At 40.8% G+C, this 15,312-nt stretch overlaps 1 protein-coding gene across 1 annotated transcript in view; it reads right to left on the bottom strand.

Annotated features, from left to right (window-relative positions):
* sms (spermine synthase) overlaps window positions 1-15,312 on the bottom strand; it is an 18,615-nt gene extending 3,303 nt beyond the window's left edge. Inside the window, exons 1-9 of the mRNA XM_058626652.1 lie at window positions 15,114-15,312; window positions 9,858-9,978; window positions 8,537-8,624; window positions 3,680-3,744; window positions 3,409-3,584; window positions 2,122-2,276; window positions 1,952-2,041; window positions 573-687; window positions 406-485 (exon numbers count right to left, since the gene is read on the bottom strand). Of these exons, the coding sequence (XP_058482635.1) occupies window positions 406-485; window positions 573-687; window positions 1,952-2,041; window positions 2,122-2,276; window positions 3,409-3,584; window positions 3,680-3,744; window positions 8,537-8,624; window positions 9,858-9,978; window positions 15,114-15,159 (936 nt within the window). The 5' untranslated portion in view covers window positions 15,160-15,312. The remainder of the gene's footprint in view (window positions 1-405; window positions 486-572; window positions 688-1,951; window positions 2,042-2,121; window positions 2,277-3,408; window positions 3,585-3,679; window positions 3,745-8,536; window positions 8,625-9,857; window positions 9,979-15,113) is intronic.

Below are 15,312 nucleotides of genomic sequence, written 5' to 3'. Positions count from 1 at the left end.
TGTGTACGACCACTGCTACTTAATTATTATCCGACACAGAGTGAGGACCTGTGTGTGTGTGTGTGTGTGTGTCAGTCAGTCAGATGATAATTATTATTATTATTATTAATAATAATAATAATAATAATGATAATAATAATAATCATATAATATAAAATATCTTTTTTTAAATAAAACTTGGTTAAAAGATTTCAGTGTGTGTGTTCAGTACTTTTGGAACATTTTGAACACATCTAACAATACCGTGATAATATTGATAACCGTGATAATTTTGGTCACGATAACCGTGATATGAAATTTTCATATCGTTACATCTCTAATACTGACATAAACATAATAATAATGTTAATATAATCATCTTAAGCAGCAAAGAAACTTAATAAAAACTTAAAAAAAACGATTTACCTGAGTGAAATATTTCCCAGAAGGATGCAGGACTTTGATTGACAGGTCTAAGATGAGACGCAGGAACTCCCACGTGGAGTCTAAAAAAGACACATTCACACGTCTCTATGCTGCGTTAACTCTATAGAAAACATTATATACACAAAATGTGTGGAAAATACACAAACCTTCTTCTGGCTCCGTCGATATTGGAACTGCGGTAAGATCATTAATGATATAATCAAACATGCGTCCCTCCATGACGTACTTCCTCAGCACAGGGACACAGTCCTCGATTAGTATCTGCAACAAACAACACAATAATATATATATATATATATATATATATGTACATAATATAATCTCCTTTATACAAGAACATTCAAGATCACACAGTGATCATACAGTTATCATATGAACATTTAGTAAGTAGGGGTGGAAAGGTTTACAAAATCTACAGTTTTCAGTTTGGTTATTTTTTTTCTCATTTTTTTAAACTCCTAAAATACCATGTATCAGATTTATAGCCTCATAATTAGATTGTTTTTTAAATTAGATATTCTTAAGGACATATCATGCAATCATGCAAAAACTGAAATAATGAGGCAGCTTGATTAGGGATCATCGTAACAATCCAGAGATTTAGAAACAGTAAGAGGAGAGTGTCTGTGCTTGTGTCGATGCTTGTGTCACTGCTTGTGTCTGTGCTTGTGTCGGTGCTTGTGTCACTGCTTGTGTCTGTGCTTGTGTCACTGCTTGTGTCACTGCTTGTGTCGGTGCTTGTGTCACTGCTTGTGTCGGTGCTTGTGTCACTGCTTGTGTCTGTGCTTGTGTCACTGCTTGTGTCACTGCTTGTGTCGGTGCTTGTGTCACTGCTTGTGTCGGTGCTTGTGTCACTGCTTGTGTCTGTGCTTGTGTCGGTGCTTCACAAAGATGTTCACTTGTGTGTCTTTCATAAAGTGGGCGGGTCTGTAAAACAGAGCTTTTCATCTTCTCTGAATGAATGTAACGAGCAGTGACAGTGACTGGAGCTCCATCCATCTGTCCTCAGAGCCACGGAAGCGTCGCACAATTCTCTGACAATTCTGTTGCTTAAGTGACCACGGGATGGAATATTTTATCCTGCGTCCTCCATCACGGCATAAGGCTGCATGTCTTTCACTATAAACACCCCCACCGCTTAACTGATGGTTTTGCCTTATCTGCCTGTTTAAATGCTGCAGGAGCAGAAGCTGCTTTTCTTCCCCGACTCGCTCCACTTATGCCACTAGCATAAGTAACAGGTGTTGTGCAGTGTTTGCATACAGTTACAGTTTTGTCCACCATAGGTTACAGTAAATCCACAATGCTCCCACACAGGAGAAGGAAACAATGCTGCACTCAATAGGACACGCCTCCTCATACCAAATGGAAACAAACTTCACTGGGTTACTGGCACAAGGATTACTTAAGTTGCACGTCATAAACCGAACGATGCACATGTGCCCCGAACCGTGAGAAGCGTACCGAACGGGACGGATTTCTTTAATGAACCTCTATTAGTAAGCGGAGAGTGTTGAGCACTTACCTGGTAACAGTCTCCCTTCAGGTTGTCGAGGATATTTCCACAGGTTTTCCTCATGTGTGTTCTGCATCCGTCAATCACTTTCTGGTCAATGTTAATATTTTGCTAAGGAAGAATCCAAAGAGTGTGAGGGTAGAAAACAGCGACATGGAACGGTTGTTTTTAAAGGATATCTCCACCATGGTGACCATCTTTGGCTTTAGTTTGACCAGCTCCGCGAGGATGCCTCCATCACCTCCTCCTAATATCAGCACCTCTTTTCCAGCATAATTCTCTTTTCCACCACCCATGATGGCCTGAGTGTAAGACAAATCACTCTCTGACAGATCTGCAGATGGACACATCACAGTTAGCTTCAGTTTAGTGCATTTAAAGTTTGGAACGCTACCAAAATAACCAATCCTAACACACACACACACGCATCATAGACAGTGATCCACATCAGGGTTTACACTTTTAACTGCACTGTGGTGAACTGAAGTGAACTGTAGTGCTTGGTGTAAATGCAGCCTTATAAAACCACATTAGAGTTCTCAACGAGCCTGAACATTTTAAGCCAACCCGAAACACCAGCATTAATTGTCCGCTCGAACCCGACCCAGCTTTTCTTTGCAGCGGGAGATGGGCGTTGCTGCTGTTACTTCTGTTACTGCTGCTGCTGACGCACGGCTGCACTCTGTGCAGCATCGTTGGCATTTTGCTGGCAGTGATGTCTGAGTGGTTCAAGATGCAGAGTGGGATATTTCTCCCCCTCCAGTTCACACTGAGCATCATAAAAGGCTCCAAAAATGACACTAAGAAGCCCAAAGTGTCGGGGTTACGCACACAGCGGCGTCAGCTCCGGCCCTCTCTACACCACACGTGAACAGCGACGATTCACAACAAACAATATATAATTTACAAGAAGCGTGTTTTATGAGCGGAAAAAAGGGAAGCCCGAGGTCGACCCGACCCGCTGAGAACTCTAAATCACAGTAACAAAATAATCAGTGTTATTCATATTTGATATGAACGTGTGCCCATTTGCTTTATACAAAAACATTCCAGAAACAAACATAATCCACACACTGAACAAGGAGCATGAAGACATTTTCATTGATGACGATCGTCACCACACAATAACGCAGATAAAAAGGAAACACAGTGAGCTGATCTTACACAGCGGAAGTGGATATTTAATGCATATTATGTTTAAACAGCCTGTTATTGTTGCCTTGTTGTCTCCTCTCATCATGTGTTTTTGATGACACGCCAAAATTAAGTGACTAGATTCGGTGTTTAAAATAAAATAAACAGACAGTGGCACAGTTGTGTATGATTATGTGCATGAACACAGAGTTCACAGCATTCACAAATGCAACTTCTCGTCTTGGAAACTTTTTAAATTAAGATTACAATAAGAGTCGTTTGTTAGACTTGGTTATTCTAAGACACAGGAAACAGACTCCACATGTACTTACTAACATCTCCGTCCAGTAATAGTGTATTTCCAAACTCTTTTGAATGAAATATTTTGATGTTTTGGTATGGAGAATCCTCTTCGTACACCACCTGGTCAAAGTCATACTCCAGCAGTCTGCCGTCCACCGTCGGCCAGTATCTGTCGACTTTGGCTCCGCGTACGAGGGCTGGGAGCCTCGAGGCAGAAGAGTGAACGACACATTAATATGACGACAACATAAGAGTCACCCTTCGACAACATGAGCAGATCCACAAACCCCAGCTACATACCTTTTAATTCTTGTTATATTGTCATTTAAGAGAACTTTCAGTTTCTCTTCCAGTGCATTTAAAAGCTGTGAACAAAACAAGAAGTGGTAAATACTTAATACTAAATACACACACTCCAAAATACATCATGTAGAAAAATGCAGCATCTCCCTGACCAGAGGTCATGCATGTATATATACACACACACACATGTACAGTGGGGCAAAAAGGTATTTAGTCAGCCACCAATTGTGCAAGTTCTCCCACTTAAAATGATGACAGAGGTCTGTAATTTTCATCATAGGTACACTTGTGAAAAAAAAATCCTGGAAATCACATTGTAGGATTTTTAAACAATTTATCTGTAAATTATGGTGGAAAATAAGTATTTGGTCAATAACAAAAGGAGCCACTCCTTCGTTGCCCGGGCGGTGTGTTTGGGGTCATTGTCATGCTGGAAGACCCAGCCACATTTCATCTTCAATGCTCTCACTGATGGAAGGAGGTTTTGGCTCAAAGTCTCACGATACATATACAATACTTACAGCGGAGAAAATAAGTATTGAACGCGTCAACATTTTTCTCAGTAAATATATTTCCGATGGGGCTATTGGGATGAAATTTTCACCAGATGTCAGTAACAACCCAAGTTATCCACATATACAAAGAAATAAAAACAAAGGAGTCCATAAATGAAGTTGTGTGTAATAAAGTGAAATGACACAGGGAGAAAGTACCTGTACCTGCTTCTTCAAGGTCTTTCTGAAGATCTCCACGAGTGGTCCTTGGTTCTTGGACAACTCTTCTAATTATTCTATGGACTCCTCTGTCAGTAATCTTGCGAGGAGCACCTGGTCGTGGTCGGTTAATGGTGTAATGATGTTCTTTCCACTTCCGAATAATAGCTCCAACAGTGCTCACTGGAACATTCAGAAGTTTAGATATACATCTGTAACCAATGCCATCCGTATGTTTGTCTACAATAAGCTTGTGAAGGTCTTGGGAGAGCTCTTTGCTTTTACCCATCTTGAAATGCTTCTTGAGTGTCACCTTGGTAAAGAGAAACCTTTATAGGCCACCTATTAGGACTTATCCAGCTGATATTAATTTGCACTGATAGGGGGCAGGATTGCTTCCTAAATACTGACAGATTTCAGCTGGTTTATTGGCTTCCTGTGCCTTCTTGCACCTTTTTTTTTTCATGAGTTCAATACTTTTTCCCTGTGTCATTTCATGTACTTACACATAACATTTGTCATGGACATTCATGTTTTTATTTCTTTGTATGTGTAGATAACTTGGGTTGTTACTGACATCTGGTGAAAATTTCATCCCAATAGCGCCATCGGAAATATATTTACGGAGAAAAATGTTGACGCAATGTTTGTTTGTGGGTCTTTCTGCCTTAAAGGTGACATAGAATGCTTGTATCACACATATATGTTAGTTATGGAGGTCTACTTGCATATATTAACTTGTTTTCATGATTAAAAACCTCCTAATCGCTGCAAACGAGCCGATCAAAATATCTCCTCACTGACGCTCTCGTCAGCCGCGCTGTTTCAGACCAAACAGTTGCTGTGATTGGCCAGCCAACGAGAGCTTTCCTACTGTCCTGTGATTGGCCAGGTACCATGAAGTGACGTAATAGATAGGCCAGCTCTCAGATACACAGCTCCCCCTCTGGCACGGTGGATGCTCTGCATCTCAGCAGCTACAACGAGACTAGTTCTTCCTCTTCTTCTGCGGTTGAATGTACGCAACCGGATGTGCCCGGGAGGCGCTACGGTGGTGAGGATTTCTGATGACGACATCAAATTAAGGAAGTGTCGATCCGCTTCGCAGAGCCCAGGAAAACAATACAACACTATTTTCTCAGCAGTGGCTGAACTGTTTGTTCTGAAACTTTAGGGTTTCATAAACGAGGTAATGACGCAGATACACACACAAACGCAGCGGTAATTGGAGCTTCCGGTCTATGTCACCTTTAAGTTTTGTCTTGAGCAAGTGAAATGCAAGCTCGAGTGGGTTGAGATCTGGTGATTGACTCGGCCATTGCAGAATATTCCACTTCTTTGCTTTAAAAAACTCCTGGGTTGCTCTTACAGTATGTTTTGGATCATTGTCCATCGGTACTGTGAAGCGCCGGCCAATCAATTTTGCTGCATTTGGCTGAATGTGAGCAGAAAGTATATCCCTATACACTTCAGAATTCATCTGGCTGCTTCTGTCTTTTGTCACAACACATTGGAAGCCATGCATGCCCATGCCATCACACTGCCTCCACCATGTTTTACAGAAGATGTGGTGTGCTTTGGATCATGAGCTGTTCCAATTCTTCTCCAAACTTTCTTCTTCCCATCATTCTGGTACAGGTTGATATTAGTCTCATCTGTCCAAAGAATGCTGTTCCAGAACTGGGCTGGCTTCTTCAGGTGTTTTTTGGTCAATTCTGGCCTTTCTATTTTTGAGGCTGACTATGGTATGCACCTTGAGGTGAATCCTTTGTATTTACTCTCATGAAGTCTTCTCTTTATGGTAGACTTAGATACTGATACACCTACTTCCTAGAGAGAGTTCTTCACTTGAGTGGATGTTGTGAAGGGGTTTTTCTTCACCATGGAAAGGATTCTGCGATCATCCACCACTGTTGTCTTATGGGGACATCCAGGCTTTTTGAGTTCCCAAGCTCACCAGTGCAATCTTTCTTTCTCAGAATGTACCAAACTGTTGATTTGGCCACTCCTAACATTTCTGCTATCTCTCTGATGGATTTCTTCTTTTTTTTCAGCCTCGGGGTGGTCTGTTTCACCTCCATTGAGAGTTCCTTTGACCACATGTTGTGTGTTCACAATATATAATATAAATTATATATTGGATTGCTTCCTAAATACTGACAGATTTCAGCTGGTTTATTGGCTTCCTGTGCCATCTTTTTTCTTCATGTGTTCCATTCTTTTTCCCTGTGTCATTTCATGTACTTAGACATAACTTTTGTTACTTTTTGTAACTTAGCTCCACCTTAGCCCTATAAAATGAGAGAGTGCAGGCGAGGGAGGAAGAGCGGTATTATGTCCACGCGAAGGGACAAGTGTGCTGTTGGTGGCTGCACAGTGGAGCACAGTGTTTTACACAAACTTCCAGCCTCAGAGGATTTTATATATGAAGCTAATGTGCCGGATAAAGTCAGCAAACGTGTGTTTGTGTGTTCGCACCACTTCACATCAGACTGCGGCCAGTATTTAGTACAAACACACACATTTTTAAGAAAAGGGCAAATAGAGCTCATAACTGACCATTCTGAAACGTCCTAATTAAAAATATTTGTTCAGTACGTCCTCCATGACCGGAGCACACACTCAGTCTGATACAGTCACATACAGAGGCAGTTTATGCAGCTCGCCGCTCGCGTGCTGTCCCTAAGTGTTTTTAACTGATTTACAGTTCGGCAGTGTTCAGCTTGAGCCTTGTGTCGGATTTCTCTTCCTGTGACGGCATTCTCGCTGTTTTCCGCACACGCTGCCATGTTGATATTGTCAGAGAACTAGTGGAGGGAGGGGGAGAGGAATGGAGCGGGGGGAACAGGAGCTGAGCGAGTGAGTGCAGTAAAAAGGACAAATCAGAAACCCCCTGGAAGAAGTGGGTGTGTGTTTGCCTGTGTCTCATTTGCATATAAAGGGACCAGGCACAAAACCGAGCGTTCTGAAAGGGGCGGGTTTAGCAGGGTTATTGAATTGCTATGGTGCTTCATCCTTTGACCAAGGCATGTCACAGACATGTTCATTAGGACACCAGGGAACTATTTTTACTTGGGGGAAAAAGGGTATAATATGTCTCCTTTAACACGGATCAGTCGTCCTGTCCCCTTTGCAGAAAAACAGCCCCAAAGCATGATGTTTCCACCCCCATGCTTCACAGTAGGTATGGTGTTCTTGGGATGCAACTCAGCATTCTTCTTCCTCCGAACACAACGAGTTGAGTTTGTACCAAAAAGTTCTATTTTGGTGTCATCTGACCACATAACATTCTCCCAATCCTCTTTTGGATCATCCATATGCTCTCTGGCAAACTTCAGACGGGCCTGGACATGTACTGGCTTAAGCAGGGGGACACGTATGGCACTGCAGGATTTGATTCCCTGTCGGCGTAGTGTGTTACTGATGGTAACCTTTGTTACTTTGGTCCCAGATCTCTGCAGGTCATTCACCAGGTCCCCCCGTGTAGTTGTGGGATTTTTGCTCACCGTTCTCATGATCATTTTGACCCCACGGGATGAGATCTTGCGTGGAGCCCCAGATCGAGGGAGATTATCAATTATCGATTCACTCTTCCCAGCCTGGTGCAGGTCTACAATTTTGTTCCTGGTGTCCTTCGACAGCTCTTTGGTCTTGGCTATGGTGGAGTTTGGACTCTGACTCTTTGAGGCTGTGGACAGGTGTCTTTTATACAGATAACAAGTTCAAATAGGTGCCATTAATACAGGTAACGAGTGGAGGACAGAAGAGCTTCTTAAAGAAGAAGTTACAGGTCTTTGAGAGCCAGATATCTTTCTTGTTTGTAGGTGAACAAATACTTATTGTCCACCATAATTTACAAATAAATTCTTTAAAAATCCTACAATGTGATTTCCAGGATTTCACATTCTGTCTCACAGTTGAAGTGTACCTATGATGAAAATGACAGACCTCTGTCATCATTTTAAGTGGGAGAACTTGCACAATCGGTGGCTGACTAAATACTTTTTTCCCCCAACTGTATGTAAAGTCTGTTTAGAGCCTGGAAGCAAACAGACAGCGTGTGTCACTGTCATTCATGCATCCCTGCGTTTTTTTACTGTTATTTTACTAAGTGTTGTTCAGAGTTGTGTAAATCACCTACATTGTCTAGTTGTGCAATGTTGTCCTCTTCATAACACTGCAGATCAATGGTGATCAGTCCATGGGCGTGCACACGCAGAACCACAAGCCTGAGTAAAAGACATTAGAATTTTTTACTTCAACATCACCAGAATCAGCATTCTGTCTGTTTTTACTTTTACCTTCATCTTACTCAGAAGACTCTCAGACGCACAGTTAGCTAAAGTATGGAGGGCTCCAAACTAAATCAACTAAATACATTATAGGTTGACAAAAAACAAATAAAAAAGCTCTTTACTGATGGGAACTGGGTCCAGCACAGGGAGGCATGTTTTTATCACAAGCTGTTTTAACGCCTGTGTGAGAGACTTTGTATCTGCAACAGTAAAAATAATGTCTATAATGTCCACATTATTAAACACACTTATACAAGTTGTTGCTTGCTGAAAACTATACCTGAAAGTCAATCACATGACACCAAAGGTGATTAAAGTGCCTTAAACTCATCTTTGCATGTTTGAAGAGGTCAAGTGGGCTGCACGATGTTAGGAATGGCTTATATATGGTTACTGTCACATACAACCAACGAGAAGACGTATCAGCGAGCTGCAGTTCTCTGGTTGTATACAGTCAAAGGAGAACTGGTTTGGCAAAGTAACTTAAATAGCCACTCAGTTTGACCATAGTGTACAGGAGAAGCCAGTGGATGACAATACAAGAACACACCGAGACACTACAGCAGCACAACAACACACTGAGACACTACAGCAGCACAACAACACACTGAGACACTACAGCAGCACAAGAACACACTGAGACACTACAACACACCGAGACACAACAGCAGCACAACAACACACTGAGACACTACAGCAGCACAACAACACACTGAGACACTACAACACACTGAGACACTACAGCAGCACAAGAACACACTGAGACACTACAACAGCACAACAACACACTGAGACACTACAGCAGCACAAGAACACACTGAGACACTACAGCAGCACAACAACACACTGAGACACACCTGCCACTCTAGAATGGTGTCTATGTACCTAATAAAGTGAGAACAAAGGGTTGAAAATTCTCACCCTAACCTAAGCCAAATCCAGTCATGCACGACTTTTATACTACAGCAACAAAAAAGTACTAAGAACACGCCCCAAACAAGAAATTATTAATTATTGAACTGATTGATTTTTATTTATTTTATCAACTCAAAGCCCTCCACACTTACATTAGAAATGTAAACATGGAACATGGAATAAACTACATTACGTGTTACCTCCAAATACAACACAACAGGTCATTGTCTAAATAAAGGAAAATGTTCTTACCGGCCATTCTTGCCTACAAAAGTTGCAAGGTATCCATGTCCATTTGTATCATGGACAGTTTCTGTCATTTCCTGCTCATGAAATATGGACAGAAGTCCAGGAACTGTTGAAGCAGAGTCAACTGGGAAGAAAACAGAATACAACAGTGAAATATTCCAATAATACTCGTTACACTTAGAACAGAACAGTGTAAATAAAAGTACACACACAATGCATTATCTTCTCAAAGTCTCACAACGACCCACACAACAAAGGATGAGCGACGACACATCAACATGTTCAGGAACAATAGTTGTATCTCTAACCCTGGAGTTCGTTGTTGTAGGTTTGTGTTCAAACAACGACCTTGTGTTTAAAATGGGTTCATTTAGTTTGTTTAATTACCCTTAACAGCCATTTTACCCTGGCACTTCAAACCCTACATATATTTCATTTTTATCACGTATTTTACTGTTGATAACTTATACTAACCTACATACTAACCTACATACTAACATATATACTAACTTATATACTAACCTACATACTAACTTATATACTAACTTACATACGAACATATATACTAACTTACATACTAACTTATATACTAACTTACGTACGAACATATATACTAACATACATACTAACTTACATACTAAGATATATACTAACATACATACTAACTTACATACTAACATAATAACATACATACCAACATATATACTAACATATATACCAACATACATACTAACTTATTTACTAACTTACATACATACTAACTTACATACTAACATATATACTAACATACATACTAACTTATTTACTAACTTATATACTAACTTACATACTAACATATATACTAACTTGTATACTAGCATACATACTAACATATACAGTTAAGCCCAGAAATATTTGGATAGTGACACAATCTTCATGATTTGGGCTCTGCATGCCACCACATTGGATTTGAAATGAAACAACTACAACGGAATTGAAGTGCAGACTTCAAGGTTTAATTCAAGGGGTTGAACAAAAATATATGATTAAACATGTAGGAATTGTAGCTATTTTTATACAAACGCTCCTCATTCAAAAGGGTAATTGGATAAATAAACATAACCCTAAGTAAAATGTTACTTTTCAATATTTTGTTGAGAATCCTTTGCAGGCAACGACTGCCTGAAGTCTGGAACCCATGGACATCACCAAAGGCTGGCCTTTGTGATGCTTTGCCAGGCCTTTACTGCAGCTGTCTTCAGTTGTTGCTTGTTTGTGGGTCCTTCTGCCTTAAGTTTTGTCTTGAGCAAGTGAAATGCAAGCTCGAGTGGGTTGAGATCTGGTGATTGACTCGGCCATTGCAGAATATTCCACTTCTTTGCTTTAAAAAACTCCTGGGTTGCTCTTACAGTATGTTTTGGATCATTGTCCATCGGTACTGTGAAGCGCCGGCCAATCAATTTTGCTGCATTTGGCTGAATGTGAGCAGAAAGTATATCCCTATACACTTCAGAATTCATCTGGCTGCTTCTGTCTTTTGTCACAACACATTGGAAGCCATGCATGCCCATGCCATCACACTGCCTCCACCATGTTTTACAGAAGATGTGGTGTGCTTTGGATCATGAGCTGTTCCAATTCTTCTCCAAACTTTCTTCTTCCCATCATTCTGGTACAGGTTGATATTAGTCTCATCTGTCCAAAGAATGCTGTTCCAGAACTGGGCTGGCTTCTTCAGGTGTTTTTTGGTCAATTCTGGCCTTTCTATTTTTGAGGCTGACTATGGTATGCACCTTGAGGTGAATCCTTTGTATTTACTCTCATGAAGTCTTCTCTTTATGGTAGACTTAGATACTGATACACCTACTTCCTAGAGAGAGTTCTTCACTTGAGTGGATGTTGTGAAGGGGTTTTTCTTCACCATGGAAAGGATTCTGCGATCATCCACCACTGTTGTCTTATGGGGACATCCAGGCTTTTTGAGTTCCCAAGCTCACCAGTGCAATCTTTCTTTCTCAGAATGTACCAAACTGTTGATTTGGCCACTCCTAACATTTCTGCTATCTCTCTGATGGATTTCTTCTTTTTCTTCAGCCTCAGGATGGTCTGTTTCACCTCCATTGAGAGTTCCTTTGACCACATGTTGTGTGTTCACAGCAACAGCTTCCAAATGCAAACGCCACGCCTGGAATCAACTCCAGACCGTTTAACTGCTTAATTGATGACAGGTTAACGAGGGAAGAGCCCATGCAGCCTTGTTTTTTTTTTTGCAGCCTTCTGAGTAAATTGTCCAATTACTTACCATATAACTCCAGTGTTAGCTTCTCTACACTGGCTCCCCATACAGTTTAGAATTAAATTTAAAATCCTCCTCCTCACGTACAAAGCACTTCATGGTCAGGCCCCTTCATACCTGAAAGACCTAGTCTTACCCTATCACCCTAACATACCACTTAGGTCACAAAATACAGGTTTACTTGTGGTTCCCAGAGTCTGTAAGAGCAGAAGGGGAGGCAGAGATTTCTTCTTCTGTTAAGAGGGAGTTTTTTCTCTCCACTGATGCCTAGTGCTTGCTCATTGTGTGAACTGTTGGGGTTCTCTGCTCTCCTTGATGTTGTCTATGTACAGTGCCTTGAGATAATTTATGTTATGATTTGGCGCTATACAAATGACATTGAATTGAATTACTTTTGGTCCCTTGAAAAAGAGGTGGCTACGTATTAAAGCGCTGTAATTCCTAAACCCTTGCTCCAATTTGGATGTGAATACTCTCAATTGTATCCTGAATATGTTTTCGTAAACAGCTAAAATAACAAAACTTGTGTCACTGTCCAAATATTTCTGGGCCTAACTGTATACTAACATATATACTAACCTATATACAAACTTACGTATATATTAACATATACTAACTTATAGAGTTGTTCCGATTCCCATACCAGTATCGGAAATGCCTCCGATACTTCCGAAAATTTTGGTATCAGCGAGTACTGGAGTCCATGCACCGATCCGATACCACATAATTTATTAGTGCTCCGTTAGCTCTGACACGGTTCTTCTTCGCAACTCTTGAAACAGTTGTGCTGTGCTGTTTTAGAGGTGTGAAGAAGAACTGATCACCCGACGCCTGTAGACAAGGAGCTAACGTTAGCTCATCATGTCGGCGGATTGGCAGTATTTACCAGTTAGCTCCATTAGCGTTGTTAGCTGCGTTAGCTCCATTAGCGCGCCTACAGTCAAACTGGAGCGGCCCGTTTATTAAACGAAAAGAGCAGCGCTACAACTAACCAGCGTACCTGTGTCCTGCGTATGTATGCCTCTGTTTTTAAAGTTTAGTGTTACTTCAAAGACTCATTTTAACAATCTGGAGTCATGTAAAAATAATGTCACGTGCGTCCTTTCCCGGTCAGTTGTCATGAAAACATGAAGCTCTGCCAGTGCTGTGGTGTTTGGACCAGAGTCAAAACAAACGTACAAGCTGAAAAACGAAATAACATATCACTGGTAAAAATAAATGGTGTCCATTTGCTGTATTTGTTCATGTTTTACAGAGGGTTTAACCTGAGCCAAACCTTACCACCAATGATAATAATATCACAGTCATGCAGGCGTAGTACGATATATTTCTTTTATAACACACTGGTATCGGTATCGGTACTCGGGAAAAAATGGTATCGGAACATCTCTACTAACTTATATACTAACATACATACTAACTTAAGTATATACTAACATATATACTAACTTATACACTAACATATATACTAACTTATAAACTTACTTTAAACAATTTCCCCTTGGGGATGAATAAAGTATTTCTATTCTACTCTATTATACACTAACATACATACTAACTTACGTACAGTATATACCAACATATACTAACTTATATCTATCAACAGGTTAGTTTTAAAGCATGATAAACAGAATGAAAGTACAAACGTGGCCAGACATGTGCAACTTCCTATGAAACAGTGGACTGACAGACATACAGACAGACAGACTGTACTGAATGACTGACAGACAGACAGACTGTACTGAGCTGTTTTCAGTGTTTCCAGCTCTTCAGTTTTTCTTATTTTTCAAATTTCTTCTGGCTGTCGAGCATCAGCCTTTTAGAGGCTGAAACTGAATCAATGTGAACTCACTGAACTGTTTCGATGTCATGTGATTGTAGTTGACTGTGAAAATGTTTGATTCCTCTTCACAGGTACAATTAGAGCGTAGTGACGATCCATTAGTGAGACAACACACAATTCAATTAACAACACACTGGTATCTATGGGTTTATAGCAGAGATGGCAAATCAAAAACAGAGTTTTTGTTGTAAACACATCTTCAGCCAGGTCACTTCCACCCAACTTTACCTCATTTCATTAAGAAACTTGGTAACGATATATATTTAGATGAATAGTGTACTTTTATTTATTCACAACATTAGAACAAAGTGCATAAAGTCTACGTAACCCTAACCATTTAAATAAATAAATCCTGCACTTTTATCTTTTCTTCAGTGAAACAGATATAAATGTATTTTTATTCTAACAGAATCGTAAGTGTTGTGATTTTCCTTCAGTGTCCCAGATTAATGAAGATTGAAGAATAAGGTGTTTGTTGTTTTCTGTCTATAAAGAATTCTTCAAACAGTGAAGCGGTTTCTTCAAGTTTCACTCAAGACATTTTATTGTAATACTTGTGTAAAATGTCCAGTTTTTGTCTTTGACAAAAGCAGTGAGGTTAAATGTTTTTTATCCAAAGCGACTTACAATAAGTGCATTGCAACAGTTAGGTGGTGTATTTAAAGTTGCGATTGTGGGCTTTTTCCTGGGTTTGGCTTTGTTTCCACAAATTGAGCTGGTTTTGAATGGCGACCGTAGGGCGGCTTTTGACGCTCAGACCTGGCAACCCTGAGCAGTATGTAACTGACACTGTAGAGTAAATGTGTGACTTTATACACACACACACACACACACGTAAAAGACATTCAAATCAATCATTTCAGTGTGAAATAATTAAATATTTAAAGCCCATTTTGTCCAAAACACATGGATGTGTGCGGCGTGAGCCAAAGCTCCACCAGAACCAAAAACCAGAACCAGCAACCGAACTCTTTTCAAGGGCAATGACAGACTAGCCTGATGCTATTAGCATGCTAGCCAGCTAACTAGCATGCAGCCCCCGTGCAGGCGGCTGCACACCGGGAAACGGTCAGTGTTCGCCGGGCACAGGGGCAGCTGCACGCCGGGCACAGGCCGCCGCACACGCCGCTGCTCGTCTTACCTGCCGCAGAGAGGTTGAAGTCGAGGGTGTAATGTCGCAGTGCCATCGTGTCTATGTGCAACCGTCATCCATGCCTGGAAAAGACAGGCTACGTTTATTTATTTGCACAGGGAGGGAGGGAGGGCTCGGCTCGTTCACACTTCCTCTTAGCTCCTGCTCTCTCAAACCAGGCGGGGCCAAAGTGCGACGAGAGCAGGCA

The sequence above is a fragment of the Solea solea genome, chromosome 4, assembly GCF_958295425.1.
Source record: "Solea solea chromosome 4, fSolSol10.1, whole genome shotgun sequence".
Lineage (NCBI taxonomy): Eukaryota > Metazoa > Chordata > Actinopteri > Pleuronectiformes > Soleidae > Solea > Solea solea.
Note: the sequence above shows the minus strand (reverse complement) of the source record. Positions and strands in the feature narration are given on the sequence as shown.